The sequence below is a fragment of the Cricetulus griseus genome, chromosome 3 (genome assembly GCF_003668045.3).
Source record: "Cricetulus griseus strain 17A/GY chromosome 3, alternate assembly CriGri-PICRH-1.0, whole genome shotgun sequence".
NCBI lineage: Eukaryota > Metazoa > Chordata > Mammalia > Rodentia > Cricetidae > Cricetulus > Cricetulus griseus.
Genome location: NC_048596.1, coordinates 67,007,472 through 67,027,555, shown reverse-complemented (window position 1 = coordinate 67,027,555; position 20,084 = coordinate 67,007,472). Strand labels below are relative to the sequence as shown.

Sequence of the window (20,084 nt, the reverse complement as noted above, 5' to 3'; positions counted from 1 at the left end):
AAAGACAGAGAATTTGGGATGGAGGGCACAGAAGGAAGATGGCAGTGAAGGCAACTCCAGACAGTGGGTGCTGATGTAATCACAGTTACTGTACTACAAAGCTGGACAGTTTAGAAGATTCTTGGGTCAGTATACATGACTCCATTTTACTTGTGTGGATTATAGAGGTTCCCATTGTGTGACTGACTTCTGTTACTCAATGGATTAAGAGTTTGTAACAGGTTCCTTTGACTGCTGACTACCCCAGAGCCAAGGAGACCCTTGTCATGTCTTGGGGAATGACTCACATGCACTGCTTTGAACTCTCATGATAGAGGAATTGAGAGTGTCTGCGTGTTTTTTTTTTTTTTAAAGGGGTGCCTGGCTGCCCTGCATTCAGCATATAGTTAAGACTAGCGTTATACTCAAAGCAATGCCCCTGTCTCCTGAATGCTGGGATTGTAGGCCTGTGCCATCATGCTTGGGTCTCTGTGCATATTGGAAGTTAGCTCCTGTGTATCTTTCTTAATTACTGATGAATTATAAACACACAATCTACATGTGATGAGGTCTGACAGCCATAGGATAAAATGTTTCTCATTTCGAGTTCAAACCCTGCTCATCTGTCATGGTTAGATTAACTGCAAACACATGTAAAACAGAACCTCGTATCAGACGAGCTGAAATCAAGCAGACACTGAACAGTGCAGGATAGTAAAGGACCCTGAGTACTGTCCTCCATGGCCTGGCCTCCACCTGGATGGAAGCATTGCTGAAATACAGGGAAACCCAAAAGAGGCAGCCCTCCTGGGTTTCTGCATCTGACCTTGACAAGAACACTTGAAGACACTGGGAGTATAGTTTGCCTATGTACCCATCTAGGGCACATGCATAAGTCAGAGTGAGGGTATCAACTCCTCGGCGCACTCAGTGCTGTTTTTCTGTAAGTAAATCACACCAAGTACATAAAGTGTTCACACACTGCCTCAGGAGTGACATGTGAATTAAAACATTGAGTGCTGCCAATTAAATCACTTTTTCTGGTGTTCTATTCCTTTTGTTTCCTTTCCATGATATTCTATTTTAATTTTTGAAATTACATTAATTTTGTGTGTGTGTGTGAGTGTGTGTGCATACACACATGCCATGGCACATGTGGAGATTAGAGGAAAACTTTTGGGAGTCAGACCCTCCTCCCAGCACTTGGGTCTTGGGAATCACTCTGTAGTCAGGCTTGGCAGCAAGCACCTTTACCTATCAAGCCATTGCCACACCCCTTATAGATGTTAAAACCTTACTTTATGTACATTGTATCAATTTGTAAATATTGTCTTATAACTCTTACCAACTTAACCTCCCAGCTATTTTTAGAATGAATGGATTATTACTTTATCTTAATAGCTACATACTATTTGAGTGTACAGATCTTTGCTAACTCATGCTGGCTACTTAGGTAGTTATTAGTCCCCTCCCTCAAAGCAAAGCTGTTATGGTCCCCTTTGTACATGTTGGGGCTCTCACCAGGAGTGACAAGAACAGGGATCCTGAGCAACCTCAAGTTGCTGTCCAAGAGATTTCCCAGTTCACACTGTTTGGCATGGTCTAACCACAGCCTTCTTGCTAGTGGGAAGTTTCAATTTTAGTAAGTCTGCCCAGTGTGAAACACACTGTTTGCATTGTGCTGTGCAAACTGTGCTGACCATCAGGAAGGCCAGTCACATTTGCTGTCACACCTCTTGCACGGAGCTCTTGGCAAGGTCCTCAGTTGCACCTTCCCTAAGGATACAAGTATGCAAGGCAGTAATACTCATTGAGACATTTTCCTGTTACTACTAGCAAGACCTCTGTTCAGTTTGAACTAAACTTCAGTGACACACTGTGTCAAAGGAATATTTATGACACTTTGATTCTTCACATCTGATTTCAGAGATGGCTTTACCAGAAACCTTCATTGTTCATCTCACAGGAAAGTGGCAAATCTCAGCCCTGTGAGGAAAAACAGACTTTGGATTTAGGGACCTGGCTTGAAAGCTCTGCTCTCCACACACCAGGTGTGTGGCCTTGAATGAGCTGCATTCCCTCTTTGATCCTGGTAATCCAGCTCCAGTTGAATGAAGATCATCAAGTCCTCAGCAGGTCAGACACTGTGATGGAGTGTCCTGTGTGGCTCCATGCTTATGGTCAGCCTGAGCATCAATAAGGAAAACAGCTGCTTTGGGAGCTCAATTTCTGACTTTGCCTATGACCTGTTATTCCTATGGAATTCCAAGTAGAGTTTCTGTGTAGCAAAACCATTAGCTAAGTGGTTCTGTGAAGCCCTTTGTAAATGTTAACTTTTCAATGTTTTTGTTATTTATTTTCAATGTAAATAGTTATTTTTCAGTATTTTTTAACTTATTGTTTTATTACATTAAGTCTGAGAGGGAAGAAAATGTCCCTCATTGTCTCAGGCATTTGAACACTTGGTCCATATTTGGTGGCACTGTTTGGGGAAATTTAGGAGGTCAGCCTTGCTGGAAGAAGTGTGTCACTGGAGGAAAGCTTTGAGATGAAAGTCTCACACCATTTTGTATTTTCTCTCTCTTCTTCATGCTTGTGGTTGAGGACATGAGCTCTCAGCCTCTTGTTCTGGCTGCAATGCAGGTGGCCCACTGCCAAGCTTCTCTTCCATGATTGCCTCTTATTCCTTTGGAGCCGTAAGCTCAAATAAATGAGGTTTTCTGTAAGTGGCCTGGTCATTGTGTTTTACCACAGCAACAGAAAAGTTACTAAGATGGAGTTGGTATCCTTATTTCTGTCCATGTTCCTGGTGAGGAAAACCAGTACAGGGTCTGCAGAGGAAGCAATGTTTCCCAATGTAAAAGGCCACGGGCATCTGGAGTAGTGGTGTGCACACCTCTAACTCCAGCACTTGGGAGGTAGAGGCAGATGGATCTCTGTGAATTCAAGGCTAGCCTGGTCTACATAGTAAGTTCTAGGACTGCTAGGGGGCTATGTAGAAAGACCTTTTTTAAATTAAAAAAAAAAGCTAAGGGTGCCTGGAGATGAAAATAAGTGCAGATTAGACACACTGAAAAGCATCAGGTTGATGGTGTGTGCACTCTGCACGCCTGCCTGCAGATTCCATTATACTAGCAGAAAGGCTTCTCCACTATCTACTTGCATATTATTCCTTTCAAGTATTCAGACCTCACAGAATCCCACTATAAAGTCCAGTGGTAAGCTTGGTGGAATCAAATTTACTTTGATACCTTAGTTACATTTTCATCCTTCAATAAGTACTCTTGCAAACATTTTTGATACACCCCCAAACCCCCCCACATCTAGATTTTCCAGACAGGTTGTCTCTGTGTAACAGCTCTGACTGTCCTGGAACTCACTTTGTAGATCAGGCTGAACTTGAACGCACTGAAATCTGCCCGCTCTGCCTCCCAAGTGCAGGGATTAAAGGCATGCACCACTACCATCCTGCCATTTTTTATATTTTTGTGATCTAATCTTGGGGCTGGAGAGATGGCTCAGTGGTTAAGAATATTTGTTGCATTTGCAGTGGACCTGGGTTTGATTATCAACCACCCAGATGGTAGTTGATAATCATCTGTAACTCCAGTCCTAAGGAATCCTATGCCCTTTTCTGACTTCCACAGTTACCAAAGCACACGTGTGATACATAAATGCATGCATACAGGCAAAATGCTCACACATAAAATAAAATGAATAAATCTAATAAAAAGTAAAAAAAAATCCAACCTGTGGGAATGCTGGTGACCCCCGTGGCATGCTGAACTTGAATGTTTCTTATTGACAGTTGCTATAGATACACACCAAAGCCACGAGGGATTGTCTTCCTGTTCATGTAACCTTCCATCATTGTACTGTCACCCCGATAGACCATCTGCCTCTGGAGGTCAGTTCACAGATGGCCCCTGCTGATGAAATCTGATTCTAGTATATAGTCAGGTGTGTTTTCTGGGGAGGAGTTAAGTGACATACCTGCTTTGTGGTGTGTTTATATATCCATGTGACAAATAGACTCACTTTAAAAAAAATCTTTATAATATGCTAGTTTTGGTGGTCCTAATCATAAAGACTAATTTCAGAGTTCAAACACCCAGCTCTCATTGTGGCTTTGAACTATGGCCAGCAGACTGTCATAAGAACGCTTTGTTGCCTTGATAGTCACTCATTTCTTTATCTTCTCTCCTGGAATTGGCACATTTCTGTTCACGACACTCTAACAATCCCTTTAAAACCCCAGAAAGTGAAGGACTAATGCTATAGAGCGAGCAGCTTGCTGAAACCATCCTTTTCTGCACTGGGGCCTGTGGTTTGTAAGTAACGGCTTTTATCACTGGCTCCTCCTGGCCTCAGAGTAATGCCTTGTGGGCTTTTCTGAGTGATCACAGGGATTCAATGGTGACAGAGAATAGAACGGTCACAATTTCATATTCACTATTTATCACTTGGCAAATGGCACCAGAGGCATAAACTTGTTTTATTTGTCTTGTTTTCAGGAGGATTTTATTACAGAAAGCTTTTATGGTGCATGGCATACATCAATTACGAGTGTCCTTTGGAGGTACTTGTAGTTTGCTTTGCCATCTTTTCACTCTTTGGAGACTTTTAAGAAAAGTTGGATAATCCTACCAATTATATAAAGAAACCATGAAGAATTGGTGTGTCTCTTTTTATCTTTGTTTGGAAACTTTAGAAGAGTTAAACTTTAGCTTAAGTTTGTGAGATAAGGTTTTGGGACAAAGTCTGGTTGTCAAATGTGAAACAAATGAAAGCAACTTTGCAAAGATCTGGTACTCACACCAAGTTTTCTCTATAAAAATAGAGCATTGTGGCCTAAGGATGTAATTTAGTTGGCAAATTATTTTATTATTATTTTTATGATATTTAATTATGTATGTGTATCCATCTGAGTGTATGCCACTTGTGTGTGGTGCCATGGAGGCTAGATTGTTTATGGTAGAGATAATAAAAATCTTTACACCATATAAATAAATTTGGCAAAGGTTAAGTGAATTTCAGGCATGATCTGCTTGCAATAGTTCCTGGTGCAAACCATCAAAGAAGCTTGTTGCTATTGCTCGGCCTGTGGCTAGCTGTTTCTTTCAATGCTTACCAAGGCTGGAGGCATGGCTCTCTATCACAGAGATACTGCACTTTGGCCAATGTAATGTTTTACAATCCTAACACAAGCATTTAAAATGCATGTGTTTTTTTTCATCTGTGTGTGTGTGTGTGTGCACGTGCGCATGTGTGCATTCGCATGTGTGTATGAAACAGAGAAAATAAATAAATGTATATCAGTATATATTATGATAGAAACTCCTGACTGGAATATGTGTATTTTTATTGTGTACATAAAGGCAGGTACCATCAGGGGCCAGAAGAGGGTGTCAGATCCCCTGGAACTGCTATTACAGGCTTTTGTGGGTCACCTAACATGAGTGCTGAGAACAGAAATGGGCTCCTCTGGAAGAGCAGTAAGCAGTCTTAACCACTGAGATGCCTTCCCAGCCCTATTTTTTCCCAATGGAGGATTGGGGAATAGGTTCTGGCTATGTACTTCAGGCTGAGCTGAAACTCATGATCCTCCATTTCAGTGCTGAGGTCATAGGTATGTGCCACCATGCCTGGCTGACACCAGGGAGAATACACACCCTGCCTTGGCATAATATTGTGAGGTCTAAACAACCTGTCACATCCTTCTAGATTGCCTGAGAAACAAAGCAAAACAATGGTTTTTATATCACCTACTGTTTCTCTTGTAGGAACCTTAGTCCCCCCACTGAGGGCTTCTATTTATGCCCCCAACCACCCATCTCCTGCCTGGACTTTGCAGTGTCTATGAAGCACACTTCTCTCTTCTCAGTGGGTGCTTGCTCAGCTTTGCTGGAAGGTGGGGGGGGGAGAGGAGGTCTCTCATCATTTGTGTCTGCCATTGCCCAGTGGGCATGGGGTTGGAGAATCAATAGTGAATATGGAAACAGCCACTTCCCTCCAGTAGATTCACTACGCACCACCCACCATCTGCTTTGTCCCTTTTGAGATGGAAGATTAAATTAGACTTGTTGATATGTTATAATTCTAGTGGGCTCTAGGTCAGATGTCTTTGGACTGGAAATCGGAGCTGACTTTAGTTATGCTGTGGGGATTCTGGTATGGTTGTCCACTGCTGCATCCTGGCTTCACAGCCTTTGAAAGGCGAGTGAAGTGCTCATCAGGGGCATCATACTGTGACCACCGGAGTCACTGTGCTTCACCAGCCACATGCAGAGGACCAGGACTGAGGGCAATGACCTCAACTGGCAGACCAGTGTGGCCCCTTAGCTCCTCCCAGGTATACCTGTCTGTATTAATGGTTTGGATCTGTGTTCTTTATAGAATGCAAGAGGCCCACAGGGGCAGCAAGAACCATATGTTTATAGCTTGTTTTCCCCCCTAGAAGGAATATTTTAAGCCAATCCAAGTATTACAGACAGGGGCGTTGGTGGCATACTCCTTTAATCCCAGTACTCGGGAGGAAAGGCAGGCAGATCTCTGTGAGTCCGAGGCCAGCCTGGTCTACAGAGTGATTGCCAGGATAGGCTCCAAAGCTACACAGAGAAACCCTGTCTCGAAAAACCAAAAAGAAAAAAAAATGCAAAGTGTTACAGACAGTAATGCTCCCTCAACACACCATATAATTGATTTGATATGACTATCTTGCTCTATACATCCTAAGTTCTTTCATAAACAAATTTCATAAGTATTGCAGGGAGACCACTTCCTACCTCTGTCTTGCCTCTGTTCCTTCTAGTATATCTGAGGTGGTGGACCCACTTCTTGCAACTAAAAAATATTATTATTATTTTGTGGATGGAGCATTTTGCCTGCATGTATCTCTAAACCATGCTTTGTGCAGTTCCCAAAGAGTGCAGAAGACACATCAGATCGTTCAGGAACTGGAGTTACAGAAGGTTGTGAGTCACCACATGGGTGCTAGGAATCAAACCCAAGGTCTCTGGAAGAGCAGCCTGTGGTGATATATTATTTATGATTTATTAACGCTTGCCTGAAGATTCAGAAAGCAAAGTCAGCCACAAGCCATAGAAGCCAGGAACACCCCCTTAATCCCAGCAGCCAGAAGCTAGGAGGTGGTAGTACACACCTTTAATCCTAGGACTCAGGATTAAGAGGTAGATGGATCTCTCTGAGTTCAAGGCCACCCAGGGATACATGAGATTGAATCAGTCTAAAAGTAAAAGATCAAATGCCTTTAATCCCAGCATAGAGGGGTATAAAAGGCAGAAGCAGGGATTTCAGTATTCAGTATCAGGATTCTTCAGCCACACTGAGGAGAAACAGCAGTTGGAGACTTGGTGAAGAACTCATGCTGTGTGGATCAGCCCTTTCAGTCTGAACTTGAGGTGAGAGCTAGTGGCCACCTGCTTTGCTTCCCTGATCTTTAGCTTGAACCACAATATTTGTCTCTGGGTCTTTTTTTTTTTTTTTTTCATGTTACATCAGCTAGTGCTTGTAGGGAGCCGTCCCTGCATTCTCCATTACAAGATGGCGCCTGCATCCGGCAGGCACCGAATGTAAACAAGATTATTGCGCAGGCGCTGGGTAATTTTCCATTCCTTGATCTCTGCCTATTCCGTGGCGTCATATGGCCGGATGAGCTGCAGCCAATCATGGGGTGACACGTCCGAGGCGGCGGTTGCCAGCCTTTATTAGGGATGGGTTTTCTTGGTTCAGTGTCTCCGCTCTGGTAAGCTTATGCTCTCCTCTCAAGACGCATTAAAGCTTTCCTGCAGAAGGATCCGAGTGTCCCGTGTATGATTTCTTGCTGGCGAGAAATACAGAGCGTGCGCGGGACATATGGTGCCGAAACCCGGGAACATGTGAACATCTCCAGCACCTGCGGAGACCCCTCTAACGAGGCGGATTCAGAACTGCAGGGTGGTAAATTCGGAGAGGTATGATTTTTCTGGACTTTGGCTTGGGAATGTTGCTATTGTGGGAGGTTAATATAGAGGCTTCTATGCTTTTACTAGGAGCTATTTTGACTTTTCTCACTGTTGTAACAATCTTAAAGAAGTCCAGAATTACATGTCAGAAACCGAATGTAGTGAGAGATGGGGCGCGCCCAACAATAAAATATAAGGAAAAAGGACCTCCCGGGGTGTCTAATGACAGGGGAGTGTATACAAAAAACAAAACGGCAACGAAAAAGGAAAAAGGACCTCCCGGGTTGTCTAATGACATGGGAGTGTGTAATTTGTTAGATGATTCTGTAAATGAGATTAAAGCTTTAAATCTTGATAGCTCTGATGACTCTGAAAGCTCAGGAGATGAAGTCTTAAATACTGGGGAAACAGCTCAGCTAGGTGAAAAAGAAACAAAAATGGAGGGAGAGAAAATAGGGAATAACCGGTCACACCCCGGTAAATTTAAGAGACCTGTTAATCCAGCGGGTGTACTTCCATCAGCACCCCCATTATATGAGTTACAACAAAAATTTGGTACCGACTCCTTTTTACCATTAGAGGAGCGGAGAAAATTGCAGATGGCTTTCCCAGTCTTTGACAGGGGAAAAGGCCGCACATGTTATTCAAAACTTCTTAGAGGCCTGGGATGCCTGGGAAAAGCCTCATATCCTAAAGATGCTCAAGTAATTTATGTATGCTTGTTTTAAAATGTTCTATTTCCTGGTATGGCCATTTTGTAGCTGGTCACATGACTGACGGTAGCCATTTTGCTAAAGTTAAAAAAAGGATACTTAGACCGCCATCTTGACTAAGGTGACCGCATGGAAATTAGAAATACCATCTTAGAAACAAGTTTTTCAGTTAAGATTTAAAATGTTAATGCTTCTATATATTACAAAAAGACCTTAAGGGAATTTAAATTTCTTTTTAAAACCAGTTTTTCAAATGTTTGATTTTATTAATGTTTGTACTTAAAGAGCTTCAATTTAGAATTTTTAAACAAAGCCTGACAATGTAAAGTTCTTGTTTTGTAAAAGATGCTAATCTATTATGTTGGTAGCACACACCTTTAAGCTCAGGGTGTTGGTGACACACGCCTTTAAGTTTTGGGCGTTGGCGGCATACGCCTTTAATCCCAGCACTAGGGAGTAAGAGGCAGATGGATCTTTATGAATTCAAGGCCTGCCTGGTCTGGCAGATCAAATTCAAGGACAGGCTCCAAAGTCACAAAAAAAACCCTGCCTCAGAAAGAAGTTAAGCTACTGTTTAAGGAAGTTCAGCTGTATTACAGAAATAAGACTTTACCTAGCCACCTGTGTGCTTCTTAAAAACAGATAATGGGCCGGCTTATACCTCTCAAAAGTTCCAGCACTTCTGCAGACAGATGGAAATTACCCATCTAACTGGCCTACCTTATAATCCTCAAGGACAAGGCATTGTGGAACGTGCCCATCGCACACTTAAGTCTTATTTAATCAAACAAAAGGAGGGAATGGGAGCATCCTTACCCTCGGTGCCAAGAGTTGCAATATCCATGGCACTCTTTACCCTTAATTTTCTAAACATTGATGCTCAGGGCCATACTGCGGCCAAGTGCCACATCTCAGAACCTGAAAGGCCAAAGGAAATGGTAAAATGGAAAGATATCTTAACTGGTCTTTGGAGAGGCCCGGATCCTATTCTCATAAGATCCAGGGGAGCGATATGTGTTTTTCCACAGGATGAAGAGAATCCCCTGTGGATCCCGGAAAGACTCACCCGAAGAGCCCCTTTGGACCCTCAAAAGTCGGAACTCCACCCTCTCCCCGGGAGTTGAGAGCCGCTATTATCCAGATTAACTCCTGTCCTTGACGGAGGGACTGTCATCATGGATTGCTTCAGCTGTCTCCTATTTTAAGGAATGGGTGGAGGTGGGATTGTTTGGTGCAGCCGTTTGCTGCGGATTGATGTTGCTTCTCTGGCTGGTCTGTAGGCTCAGGGCTCAAACTAAGAGAGACAAGGTGGTTATCGCCCAAGCGCTTGTAGCTTTGGAACAAGGGGCTTCCACTGATATTTGGCTAACTATGCTTAAGCAATAGGCCGCTGGCCAGACAGCTCTTGCACACCCGGAGCCTAGGCTCATTGCACAGGGTAGAGTGCCTGGCTTGAGCAGCCCATGAGGGATGTCGAGCAAGGCATCGCACAGAGAGTTGCCCAATATGCAGGCTTCTCTGGGAGGCATGTTGTCCTGCATAAGGGTTGCCTGCCCTAGTCTCCCTTTCCCAGAAAAACGGCAGAGGACAGGTCGAGAGCGCTTCGGGTCAAGCTAACAGCCTGATGGCGACTCTTGTACACAGTCTTAATATTTGATTGGGAAGGTACAACCTCTGCCTCTATCCCTCAACATTTGGGTGACCTATTTGCTTGTAAAAATATAAAGCCTTATCATTAATTAATAAAAAAGGGGGAGATGTAGGGAGCCGTCCCTGCATTCTCCATTACAAGATGGCGCCTGCATCCGGCAGGCACCGAATGTAAACAAGATTATTGCGCAGGCGCTGGGTAATTTTCCATTCCTTGATCTCTGCCTATTCCGTGGCGTCATATGGCCGGATGAGCTGCAGCCAATCATGGGGTGACACGTCCGAGGCGGCGGTTGCCAGCCTTTATTAGGGATGGGTTTTCTTGGTTCAGTGTCTCCGCTCTGGTAAGCTTATGCTCTCCTCTCAAGACGCATTAAAGCTTTCCTGCAGAAGGATCCGAGTGTCCCGTGTATGATTTCTTGCTGGCGAGAAATACAGAGCGTGCGCGGGACAAGTGCTCTCAATGGCTGAGCCAGCTTTCCAACCCCTCTCTTGGTTGGTCTAGCTTGGACTACACAGTGTGTGTTCACCAATGATACCCAGTGTTGTTGCTGTGTGTTGCAAGTTTCTAATGAGGGTCTAATAACATGCTTTTCTCACCATCCACTCTGAGATTCATCTGTGTTAATGTGTAGAACTAGTTTGCTTTCACTGATGTAAAGCATACCATTGCCTGAGGGACATCATAATTTATCCTTTTTACTTGTTACTTAATTGTCACAAAACATGTGGAGGTAAGTACTTTTGACTGTTTCAGAACACATACTAAGTCCACCTCAAGCCAGTTTATCATGCCTTCTGTCAATATTTGGAAAATAAAGTTAGGAAGTAGGAGCCTGCAGGCTGTCCTTGTCCCCATCTTTCAGATATGACCTTTCTTCATAATTGTACCAGTGCAGAGGACATTGTTGACCATGTCACCTGCTGTCCTAGGGTGGATAAGACCACAGAAGGTCCGTCTGTCTTTGGTGGGGCCATACTGTGGGAGATCTGGGTGTTGCGGGAGCAGCTGGCCAGCTGTGTAGAATGTTGATTAAGGAAAATACAAAATCAGGGATATGTTCAAAATTTACAAGGCACAAAGATGTTAAGACATGGACCCAGAAATGTGAAAACTGAAGAGACTCAAAGTATAGTAGACAGACAAAACTAGCAATAAGTAACAGGATGCAACAAAACAACCAAAATAACAACTGTAAGCTGACAACTTGGCATATGGCCTAGAGAACTCTTTATCTTTTTAAATCTCAACATTTCTTTATTCCTTACCGGGTAGAATTGTATGGAAACCCTCTCAAAACATCTAGCATGGAAATCATTTACTTAAACTAATTTATTTGTATTTGAGCCAGGCTCTTTCTACATAGCCCTGGGTATTCTAGAACTCAGTCTATGTAGACCAGACTGATCTCAAGCCACAGAGGATCCACATGTCTCTGCCTCCCAATGCTGGAATTAAAAGTATTAATTACCACACCCTGAAAAATCATCCATTTTAAAGCCTGAACGTAATGGTACAGTCATGAAACTTGTTCATCCATTCCCTTACCAATGGATTTCCTTTTCTTGTGAAAACTGTTATCTGAAGTAGTTCATGTCCTTATGCATGTGTCCCTGTGGCTGCGGCAGAGCTTATTGTAGATGAGTGACCTGATTGAATGGTGTACACATTGTTTTATAGGGTCTCATGTGCTTCAGGCTGTCCTTGAACTCACTATATAGCTAAGGGATGAGCTTAAACTGATCCTCCTGCCTCTGCCTCCTAAGTGCTGTGATTACATGTGTGAGCTACCACACTCAGCTTGTTCAGTGCTGGGGATGGGACACAGGCTTTGTGAATGCCAGGTAGGTACTAGACCCTCCACGCTATATCTCTACTGGCCAGGTTTTAGTTTTACCATACTCTTCGTAATGCTTTCTGGCAAGGCTTTTGTTTCTACTTCACCACAGCCAATGACAGAGAGTGTCTTCTCCTGGTAGTGTCACTTATAATAGTAACATTCTCTTCAGTGTCTGGTCGGACACAAAGTGAGAGCTCATTCCTGCTCACTTCTGTGAACATTGGGTTGGTGGAACGTTTGTTCCAAGTCCCATTGACTATTTGCTTTCTCTGTTTGGCACACAGCTCATCTTTTACTTGAGTTATGACTAGCCTGTTCTTGTTTTAAATAGAGCTAATTATACAGAATAGATGTCAAGCCTTTGTCATCTATTATAAATGTTCGGACCAGATATAGTGTTCATCTCTTGGCTTTATCTGTGAGCCAGTTCACTGAAAGATGATAGTGCCATATTGAGTTTCATCATTCCTTGTTTTTGAGTTTCATTCATTCTTTTTTTTATTTTTTGAGTTTTATTCATTCTTCAAGGGTCAGCTAATTGCTGTGTCACAGTAAACTGCTTTCTGGAAGGGCCATGGTGAATTACAGTATCAGTGGACCAATGTTGTCACCTTCAGGAGTGTCAGGGCACTCATGTGGCTGCTGAGTTTTGTAGCCTTTTGGCTTCTTAGGTGTCACCTTTATTTGGGTGCTTAATGTGCAGGAAACTGTTGGGTCACCAGGCAGCTATGACCCACCACCTCTCTCTCCCCTCTGGAAATGGGACCCTGATATCCCATATTTTTCTTTTCAGAAATTGTGCCATCCATAAAGCCGCATCCTCCTGTTGTGGGCAAAGTGACTCATCACAGCATCGAACTGTACTGGGATCTGGAAAAGAAAGACAAACGGCAAGGACCACAGGAGCAGTGGCTTAGGTTCTCCATTGAAGAGGAAGACCCCAGGATGCACAATTACGGTGTCATTTACACGTAGGTGCAGACACAACTGCTCCATTGCATCTTGCTTTCCTCACTGTAGAATGGTTACCCAGGTAGCTAAGAAGCTACAGGCTCCTCTAAAGTTAAAGAGTGAGTCCATGAACTTTTGGTAAATGAGCATTAGTGTGGAACTTGGGAATGAACTCTGAGAGCTTCTTTGACTCCTGAAGTAAGCTAGTGTATATCACCTATGTCTGCAACAATCTTTTGTTTGTTTGTTTGTTTGTTTTTCAAGACAGGGTTTCTCTGTGTAACTTTTTTGAGCCTGTCCTGGAACTAGCTCTTATAGATCAGGCTGGTCTTATATTCACTGAGATCTGCCTGCCTCTGCCTCCCAAGTGCTGGGATTAAAGGTGTGAGCCACCACTGCCAGCACCTATGTCTAAAATGTAGAGACAAGAAAAAAAAAAAAACATACTTGGATGATGTGAGCTGTGGTCCCCCCCTTTGGGCTGTTTTGTTAATGAATGCAAGGTGAAGTCCTTCTAGTCCATATCAGCCAACTGCTCTAATCTCTTGTGACACTGTTGTTCCCTTTTCAACTCTCTCCATCCAAAATAGCCTCTATTTCAGTCTCTGGGAAGCTAGACTTGTCCCCACATCAGTGCCGTGCACATTACAGTTTCCCTAGCATTTTCTTCTGATTCATTTGGCCAACTCCTTCCCAGAATATGAATCCTAGTTAAAGCTCCCTCCTCCATACTCCCTCCTTTCTCTAAAGGCCACAGACCTTGCCAGCCCACCTGCCCTTTCACCAGCCTTCTCTCAAATCCTCATTCAGGCACCTTGGAATCCAGCACTGTGCTGGGGATTTCCCACTGGTAGCAGCTGCTTTTCCGCACCCCCTGCCACCTGTTCAGGTACAATGGGAGATGGGTAAAATTTTTGCCTTGTGCAGCACTCTGTCCCGACTCCTAGATCACTGCGGGCAGGCTACAGACCCTTGCAGAGATATGGCTTTACTCAAACAAGTACTATGGGGGAGCAGATCCTAGAGTTGGCTTTCCTTGCCTGCGTGCCATCTTTTCCTTAACTTCCTCTGGCCGATTAGCCCATTGCAAAATAAAGTCACTTCTTTCTGTGACTTAGGAATACCAGAAATAGAATGCAAGTGTGAGTTTTAGGTACAGGGTTTAACACAGAAGAGCCTGTGATCCTTCTCCCACCTTTCCCTGGTGTCCTGGGACATAGTACTGCAGTGAGCCACAGGCAGCAGCCTGGCAATGATGCAGTCAGTATCCAGAGTGTTCAGTCAGCTACTTGGCTGCCCTTTCCTCCAGGGGCATTGTGCCCAAGTGCTGATGTGGAGAGATGGGGGACAGCGTGGATGGTGATGATGCATCTGGTAACTTGCCCTTCTCTCCTCTTCTAGCATCACTCTCACCCTCCACCCCGCTCGTTAGTCATTACCCCAGTGGTAATATCCCGAGAAACATCTCTCTGTGCCCACACAAAAATAGTATTATCCGAAACATAGTTACCATATGAAAATCAGTTTGGAATCTGAATCCCTGCCTCAGTTAGTTTTCTACCATAATAAACACTGTGACCAGAAGCAACTTGGGGAGGAAAGGGTTTATTTCAGCTTCCAGTTCCACACCACAATCCACATTGAAGAAAGTCAGAGCAGGAACCTGGAGGCAGGAGCTGATGCAGAGGTAATGGAGGAGTGCTGCTTACTGGCTTGCTCCCCATGGTTTGCTTAGCTTGCTTTTTTATACTCCCAGGGCCACCTTCCTAGGGCTGGTACCACCCACAATGGACTGTGCTCTCCCATATCAGTTGTTAATCAAGAAAATGTCCCACAGTCTTGCCCATAGGCCAAGCTGGTGAGGACATTTTCTCAACCTAGTTACCTTCTTCCCAAATGACTTTAGCTTATGTCAAATTGACAAAAAACCCCCCCACAATTCCCAAGATAGTCTTTAATCATTTAATACATTCTACTATGAAGGTGATTTCCTTCTAAAAGCATGCATATATAATATAAAATGTATTTTGTGTGATATATATCCATGGAGGCCAGAGGAGTAAGTTGCATGTCCTGCTCTTTCATTCTTTCTCTGCCCCTATTCCATTGAGACAAGTTCTTTCATTGAACCTGGCTTGTCCTCCCCCTATGGCTGCCTGCTAGGCTGGCTGGCCAGAAAGCTTCAATAACCCTCCTGTCTCTCCTCACTTCAGTGCTGGGGTTGCAGGCCAGCTTTTTAATGTAGACACTGGGGATCAGAACTCAAGTCCTGATGCTTTTATGACAATTGCTTTTTTTTTTTTTTTAAAAAAAACCCATTGAACCATCTTCCTCGGCCTTAAATTATATTTTAAGTATTTTTAATGGAGGAAGAGAAAGATAAAACTCCTAATCAACTTGTGTTTGACCAGAGCACTCCTGGCTATGTTCCTCTGCTTCCTCTTGGCCTCTGTCCCTCCATCCCTCTGTCCCTCCGTCCCTTTGTTCCTCTGTCCCTCACTTCTTCCCTCTTTCCATCCCTATCCCCCTCCCCTCTTTCTTTCACCAAGTACCCAGGCTTCATTTAGAGACAGCAGCCATATACACCAGCCTCCAGCCTGGTACAGTGTCTGTGCCATTCACCTTGGCCCTGGAAATCTGGCTGCTGTCAGGCCAGAGAATAATTTTGGATGATGGCCTGCCAATCTTGAGCTGGCGGCATCTCCTGTAGACTCTGACTCCAAGGACCTTGGTAAAGTTTTATCCCTTGGAAAAAAATCATGCACACGTATCTGAACACTAGGTGGCAGGCTTGGACTGCAGTAGTTCCAACCTCATTTGCCAACTCATTCCTGTTATCATTAAGTTATCAGTTATCATTAAGACTAGAATGGTTATCTAGTGCTCACTGGGATGGGGGACTTGGCTACTTCCTCCTGCCTTGGCAGTTTGGCTCTGATCCATCACCAGGTGGTCTTGCATCACTGCAGTGGTCTTTGGCTTGGGCTTTTCCCTATAGTTTTCAGAAGCTCAGTTACTAGTTTTGTGGGTTCTCGCTCTACTTCCCTCTTCTTGAGGCCAGGGCACTCCACTCCGTTTTCTGGGTGGTTTGCAGATATGCCCAGGCCCCGGACTGCCCAGACATTTGCCAGTAGGATGAGTCTCCTTGCCGTCTGTCTCTTCTTTCTTTCCTGAAGGTTGACTTTCTTTTTACTCTCTCATGTGTCATACATATCCTCTCAAGTTGGTCTTCTTTGCATGGAAGACGAAGGCCGTCATGATCCTTGGAGTCTGAGACTCCCTGAGTGTTATTTAATCCTGACACGAGTTCCATAGTGAAGTTAGTTTCCTTTTGAAACTGTGTCTCTCTCTCTCTCTCTCTCTCTCTCTCTCTCTCTCTCTCTCTCTGTGTGTGCGTGTGTGTGTGTGTGTGTGTGTGTGTGTGTGTGTGTGAGAGAGAGAGAGAGAGAGAGAGAGAGAGAGAGAGAGAGACAGACAGACAGACAGACAGACAGAGAGGCACACACACAGAGACAGGCGCGTGCTCGTGTGCACGTGCATGCACACACACACACACACACACACACACACACACACACACACACACGGAGACAGAGAGAAAGAACATGTGTGTGTGCAGTTTGCCCACATCTGCCTTACTATCTCTCTCTCATTTCTGAGCACAAACTTTCTCTGCTGTAGGGAGTTCCTTGGCTTTCTCTGTGTGTGTTTCTTGTCCTCCCTGTGGATAAGTCCCCTCTTCACTCTCTTCCCTCATCCTGCCAATGCAATGTTCTAAATAGACTGCAAATCTCCCTCGCTTACTGTTGTGTTACCTTACTGTGCTAATTGGTACCTTATCGTGCTTTTTATCCATCCCATCATCGTATATTAATGAGTGCCCATGACATGCTGAACATTGTTCTAAAGGCCAGAGATGTAGCACTGGCGTCAGATAGAAATTCTCCATGTTGCAAAAACCACACAATAAATGAAACATATAAGTAAAAATGCACAGTGTGTCAGGGGTTAGTAAGTCTCAAGGAGGAAGACAGGGTAAGCTGAGAGTATGTGACAGGAGTAAGGACTCATCACAGAGGAGAGGGCTTAGGTAAGACCTGAAGCAAGTATGGGATACTGAAGGCCTTTCTAGGCCACAGCAGTGTCAGATGGGAAAGCACAGGGAGGAAGCAGAGGACAGGTGGGGGAAGGAATATTGGTGAGGTTGACAAGGTTTTCTTACTAAGAGGTAACAGTGCGGCTGTGGCTTATCCAGACAACACCAGCTTTTGCTGGAAAGATGTTGGGGGAAGCAAAGGAGGTTGTTAGGCCAGGTCAGGCAGGATATGTATGGTTTGTGAGGGCTGCTGAGGCTGCCTGAGATGAGGCTGTGGGAAGGCAAGGCAGCAAACAGGGATAATTAGGAAGAAGCTTGTGCAGTAATTGAGGCATGAGATAGCAGAACAGTGTGTGGACTGGCTGGATATAAGATGCTTTTAGCAGTGGATTTAAACCATTTGCTAGAAGAGCCAGGCACACGATGATGGTCCCAATTGCTTGGGAGGCAGAGACCCAAGGATCACTTGAGCTTAGAGAGAATTGCAAGGCTTCATCTCAAAAACCAAACCAAAACACCTTAAACATTGTGAGGGCACTAGACGTACCATCTACGGGGTGAGAGTTAAAGCAGACAAACAAGGGAGATTGTATGTGTGTAGACTTGCATGTGTGCAGGTATCTCTCTCTCTCTCTCTCTCTCTCTCACACACACACACACACACACCCACCCCACACACACACCCACCCCACACACACACACACACACACACACACACACACACACACACGTACCTTAGGGAACCAACCCTATCCAAACTAATGAGGATGTTCACTTAGCAATGCAGTTCACCTGCTTTTAAGAATAATCTGTTCTAGTCCGATAGTTTTTATTTTCTATATTATAATTTTCAGTCTATGTAGTATTTCAGGGCATTTATTCTGCTTGGTTTACAGAGTTCACATTTTGGTAAGTATATTTATATTTCTTACACATGTCTGCTTTCTTATTCAAATGTTTTTCTGAATGTCATCAGAACCATTTATCATCTTATATTGCTGTCTAACCAACCACAGGTCAGTCTGTCTGTCTTCCTGCTAGTCTGTGGCAGCTCTATCACTGCCTACCAACATCCAGTAGCTCCATCTTACCATGTGGCTCCTCTAAAGCAAGGAATTAGAACTTTGCATGCGGCCAGCTCCCGGTGGCACCAGTGCAGAAGCTACAGACTTCATATCACTCAACTCCAGCACTACCCAGCTCCCCTCCTGCCACCCTGCCTCCCATTCCAGGGCACAGGATTAGACCTTTGCCTGTGTTTCTGCATTGATGGAGGAGTTGGCCTTCCTGAACATGCGCTTTTGTTTTGAGTGAAGAGGGGTGGCTTCACAAAATAAAAGGGTATCAGAATAGGGCTGAATTTGCCAGCAAAGATTTGGGAACAGGGCCTGATGTCAGATGGGTATAATGTGCAGATTGTTTTCTTGGCTCTGTTGGATTTTGTCACTTGAAGTTACTTTGTGGTACAAGTTACTGATTTCTCCTGGAATCTCAAAGGCTCTTGGTAAACTTGGAGCAGGGTAATGTTGCTAGATCTCACTGAGACATCTTTCCCCACGTAGCCTAGATCTGACACATCCTATGCTCACTTTGCTGGAGGCACACAAGCCCTTTATCCAGGAGCTGGTGTCCTTTGGACCCTACATTTCATTCTGACATATCTTGTCCGTTGTGGAAGATCTTTCTTGCAGGATACCATGCAACTTGTCTCTTCTTCCACCCATCATTCCTCATGCAGGGGAACAAGTTCAGGAGGAAATCAGAAGGTTTCAGATTCTGGTTGGGAAGGAGATGGAAGGGTGGCAGTTACTGCTCCATCCAGGGCCAGGAATGGCTCTGCTCTGTAGCTACCCCTTTCATTGCTACACCTTGGAGAAGAGACTGATGTTTCCAGTGGGTTCTGGAGATGAACAAGTGAGACCTTGTGAGTGACAGGTGTGTCCCATCATGCTACCATTGCTTCTCTGAAACCATGTTTTCAGGCAAGCTTCTATCTGCCATGATGCTGACTCTAGGAGATAGGATCTGTGGCTTACTGACTGAATCATCTCAGTCTTGAGATGATCCAGGGCTGCCAGGTCCAGCACCTTGCAAGAAATGGGCATGGGGTAAGTTTGAGTTGCATGGAACAGAACTTGTGTGTAAATATTTAGGTTGAGCACAAACATCCTTGAATAGTTGTGAATAGTAATGCATGGCTTTGGCCTTTGTGGAAGCTCTGCTGAGGAGGAGAAAGAAATGAGAGAAATCAATGGTGAGCTTGGTATGCATGGAGCTCTGGGGAAGTACACTGAAAGGAAAAGGGCGGGTACCAGGGTGGAGAGAAAAGAGTTGGAAATAGTATGCACCCCCATCAAAGGTCAAGCCTTTGAATTACAAAGAAAGAAAAACTTACATACAGAATTGATAGCAACTTTATCAAAGTTCAAATTTTTGACAAAGGAGATTTTTGTTTTTTTCTGGGACGATGGGTGAGAAGTTAGTTACAGGAGCATATCTCCAAGGTAGCTGTGTCAAAGGTGCTGACTGACAAAGGCTGCAATCTTGAAGCTCTGAAAAACTTACAGGCAGCTCTATAGGTCAGAGAGTCTCTACTCAGGCAGCTCAGGTTGTGGGTCTCTCTTATATCTAGACTGGTGGGAGGATCCCCCCCCTTGGACTTCTGAATCTTGTTAGTTTCAGGAACTTGCTAAGATTTGTGAGTTGTTTGCTTCCAGAGTCTCATTAGCTTTCCCCATCCCTTCCTGGACGGAATGTTTCAAGTGGGAGGGAAATTACTACACAACACCTGGCTAGGCCCTGTGAGGCTAAGAGAGTACATGCCACAAAGGTACAGAGGGACCACCTGTGACATGTCCATTTCTCTCAATGAATTCAATAAAGCAGGATC

At 44.3% G+C, this 20,084-nt stretch overlaps 1 protein-coding gene across 4 annotated transcripts in view; it reads left to right on the top strand.

Moving 5' to 3' along the window:
- Fank1 (fibronectin type III and ankyrin repeat domains 1) overlaps positions 1–20,084 on the top strand; it is a 108,164-nt gene that overhangs the window by 66,474 nt on the left and 21,606 nt on the right. For all 4 annotated transcript variants that reach the window (XM_027409115.2, XM_035442150.1, XM_027409116.2 and 1 more), the window contains one exon: positions 12,941–13,118. In XM_027409115.2, coding sequence (XP_027264916.1) covers positions 12,941–13,118 — 178 coding nt within the window. The remainder of the gene's footprint in view (positions 1–12,940; positions 13,119–20,084) is intronic.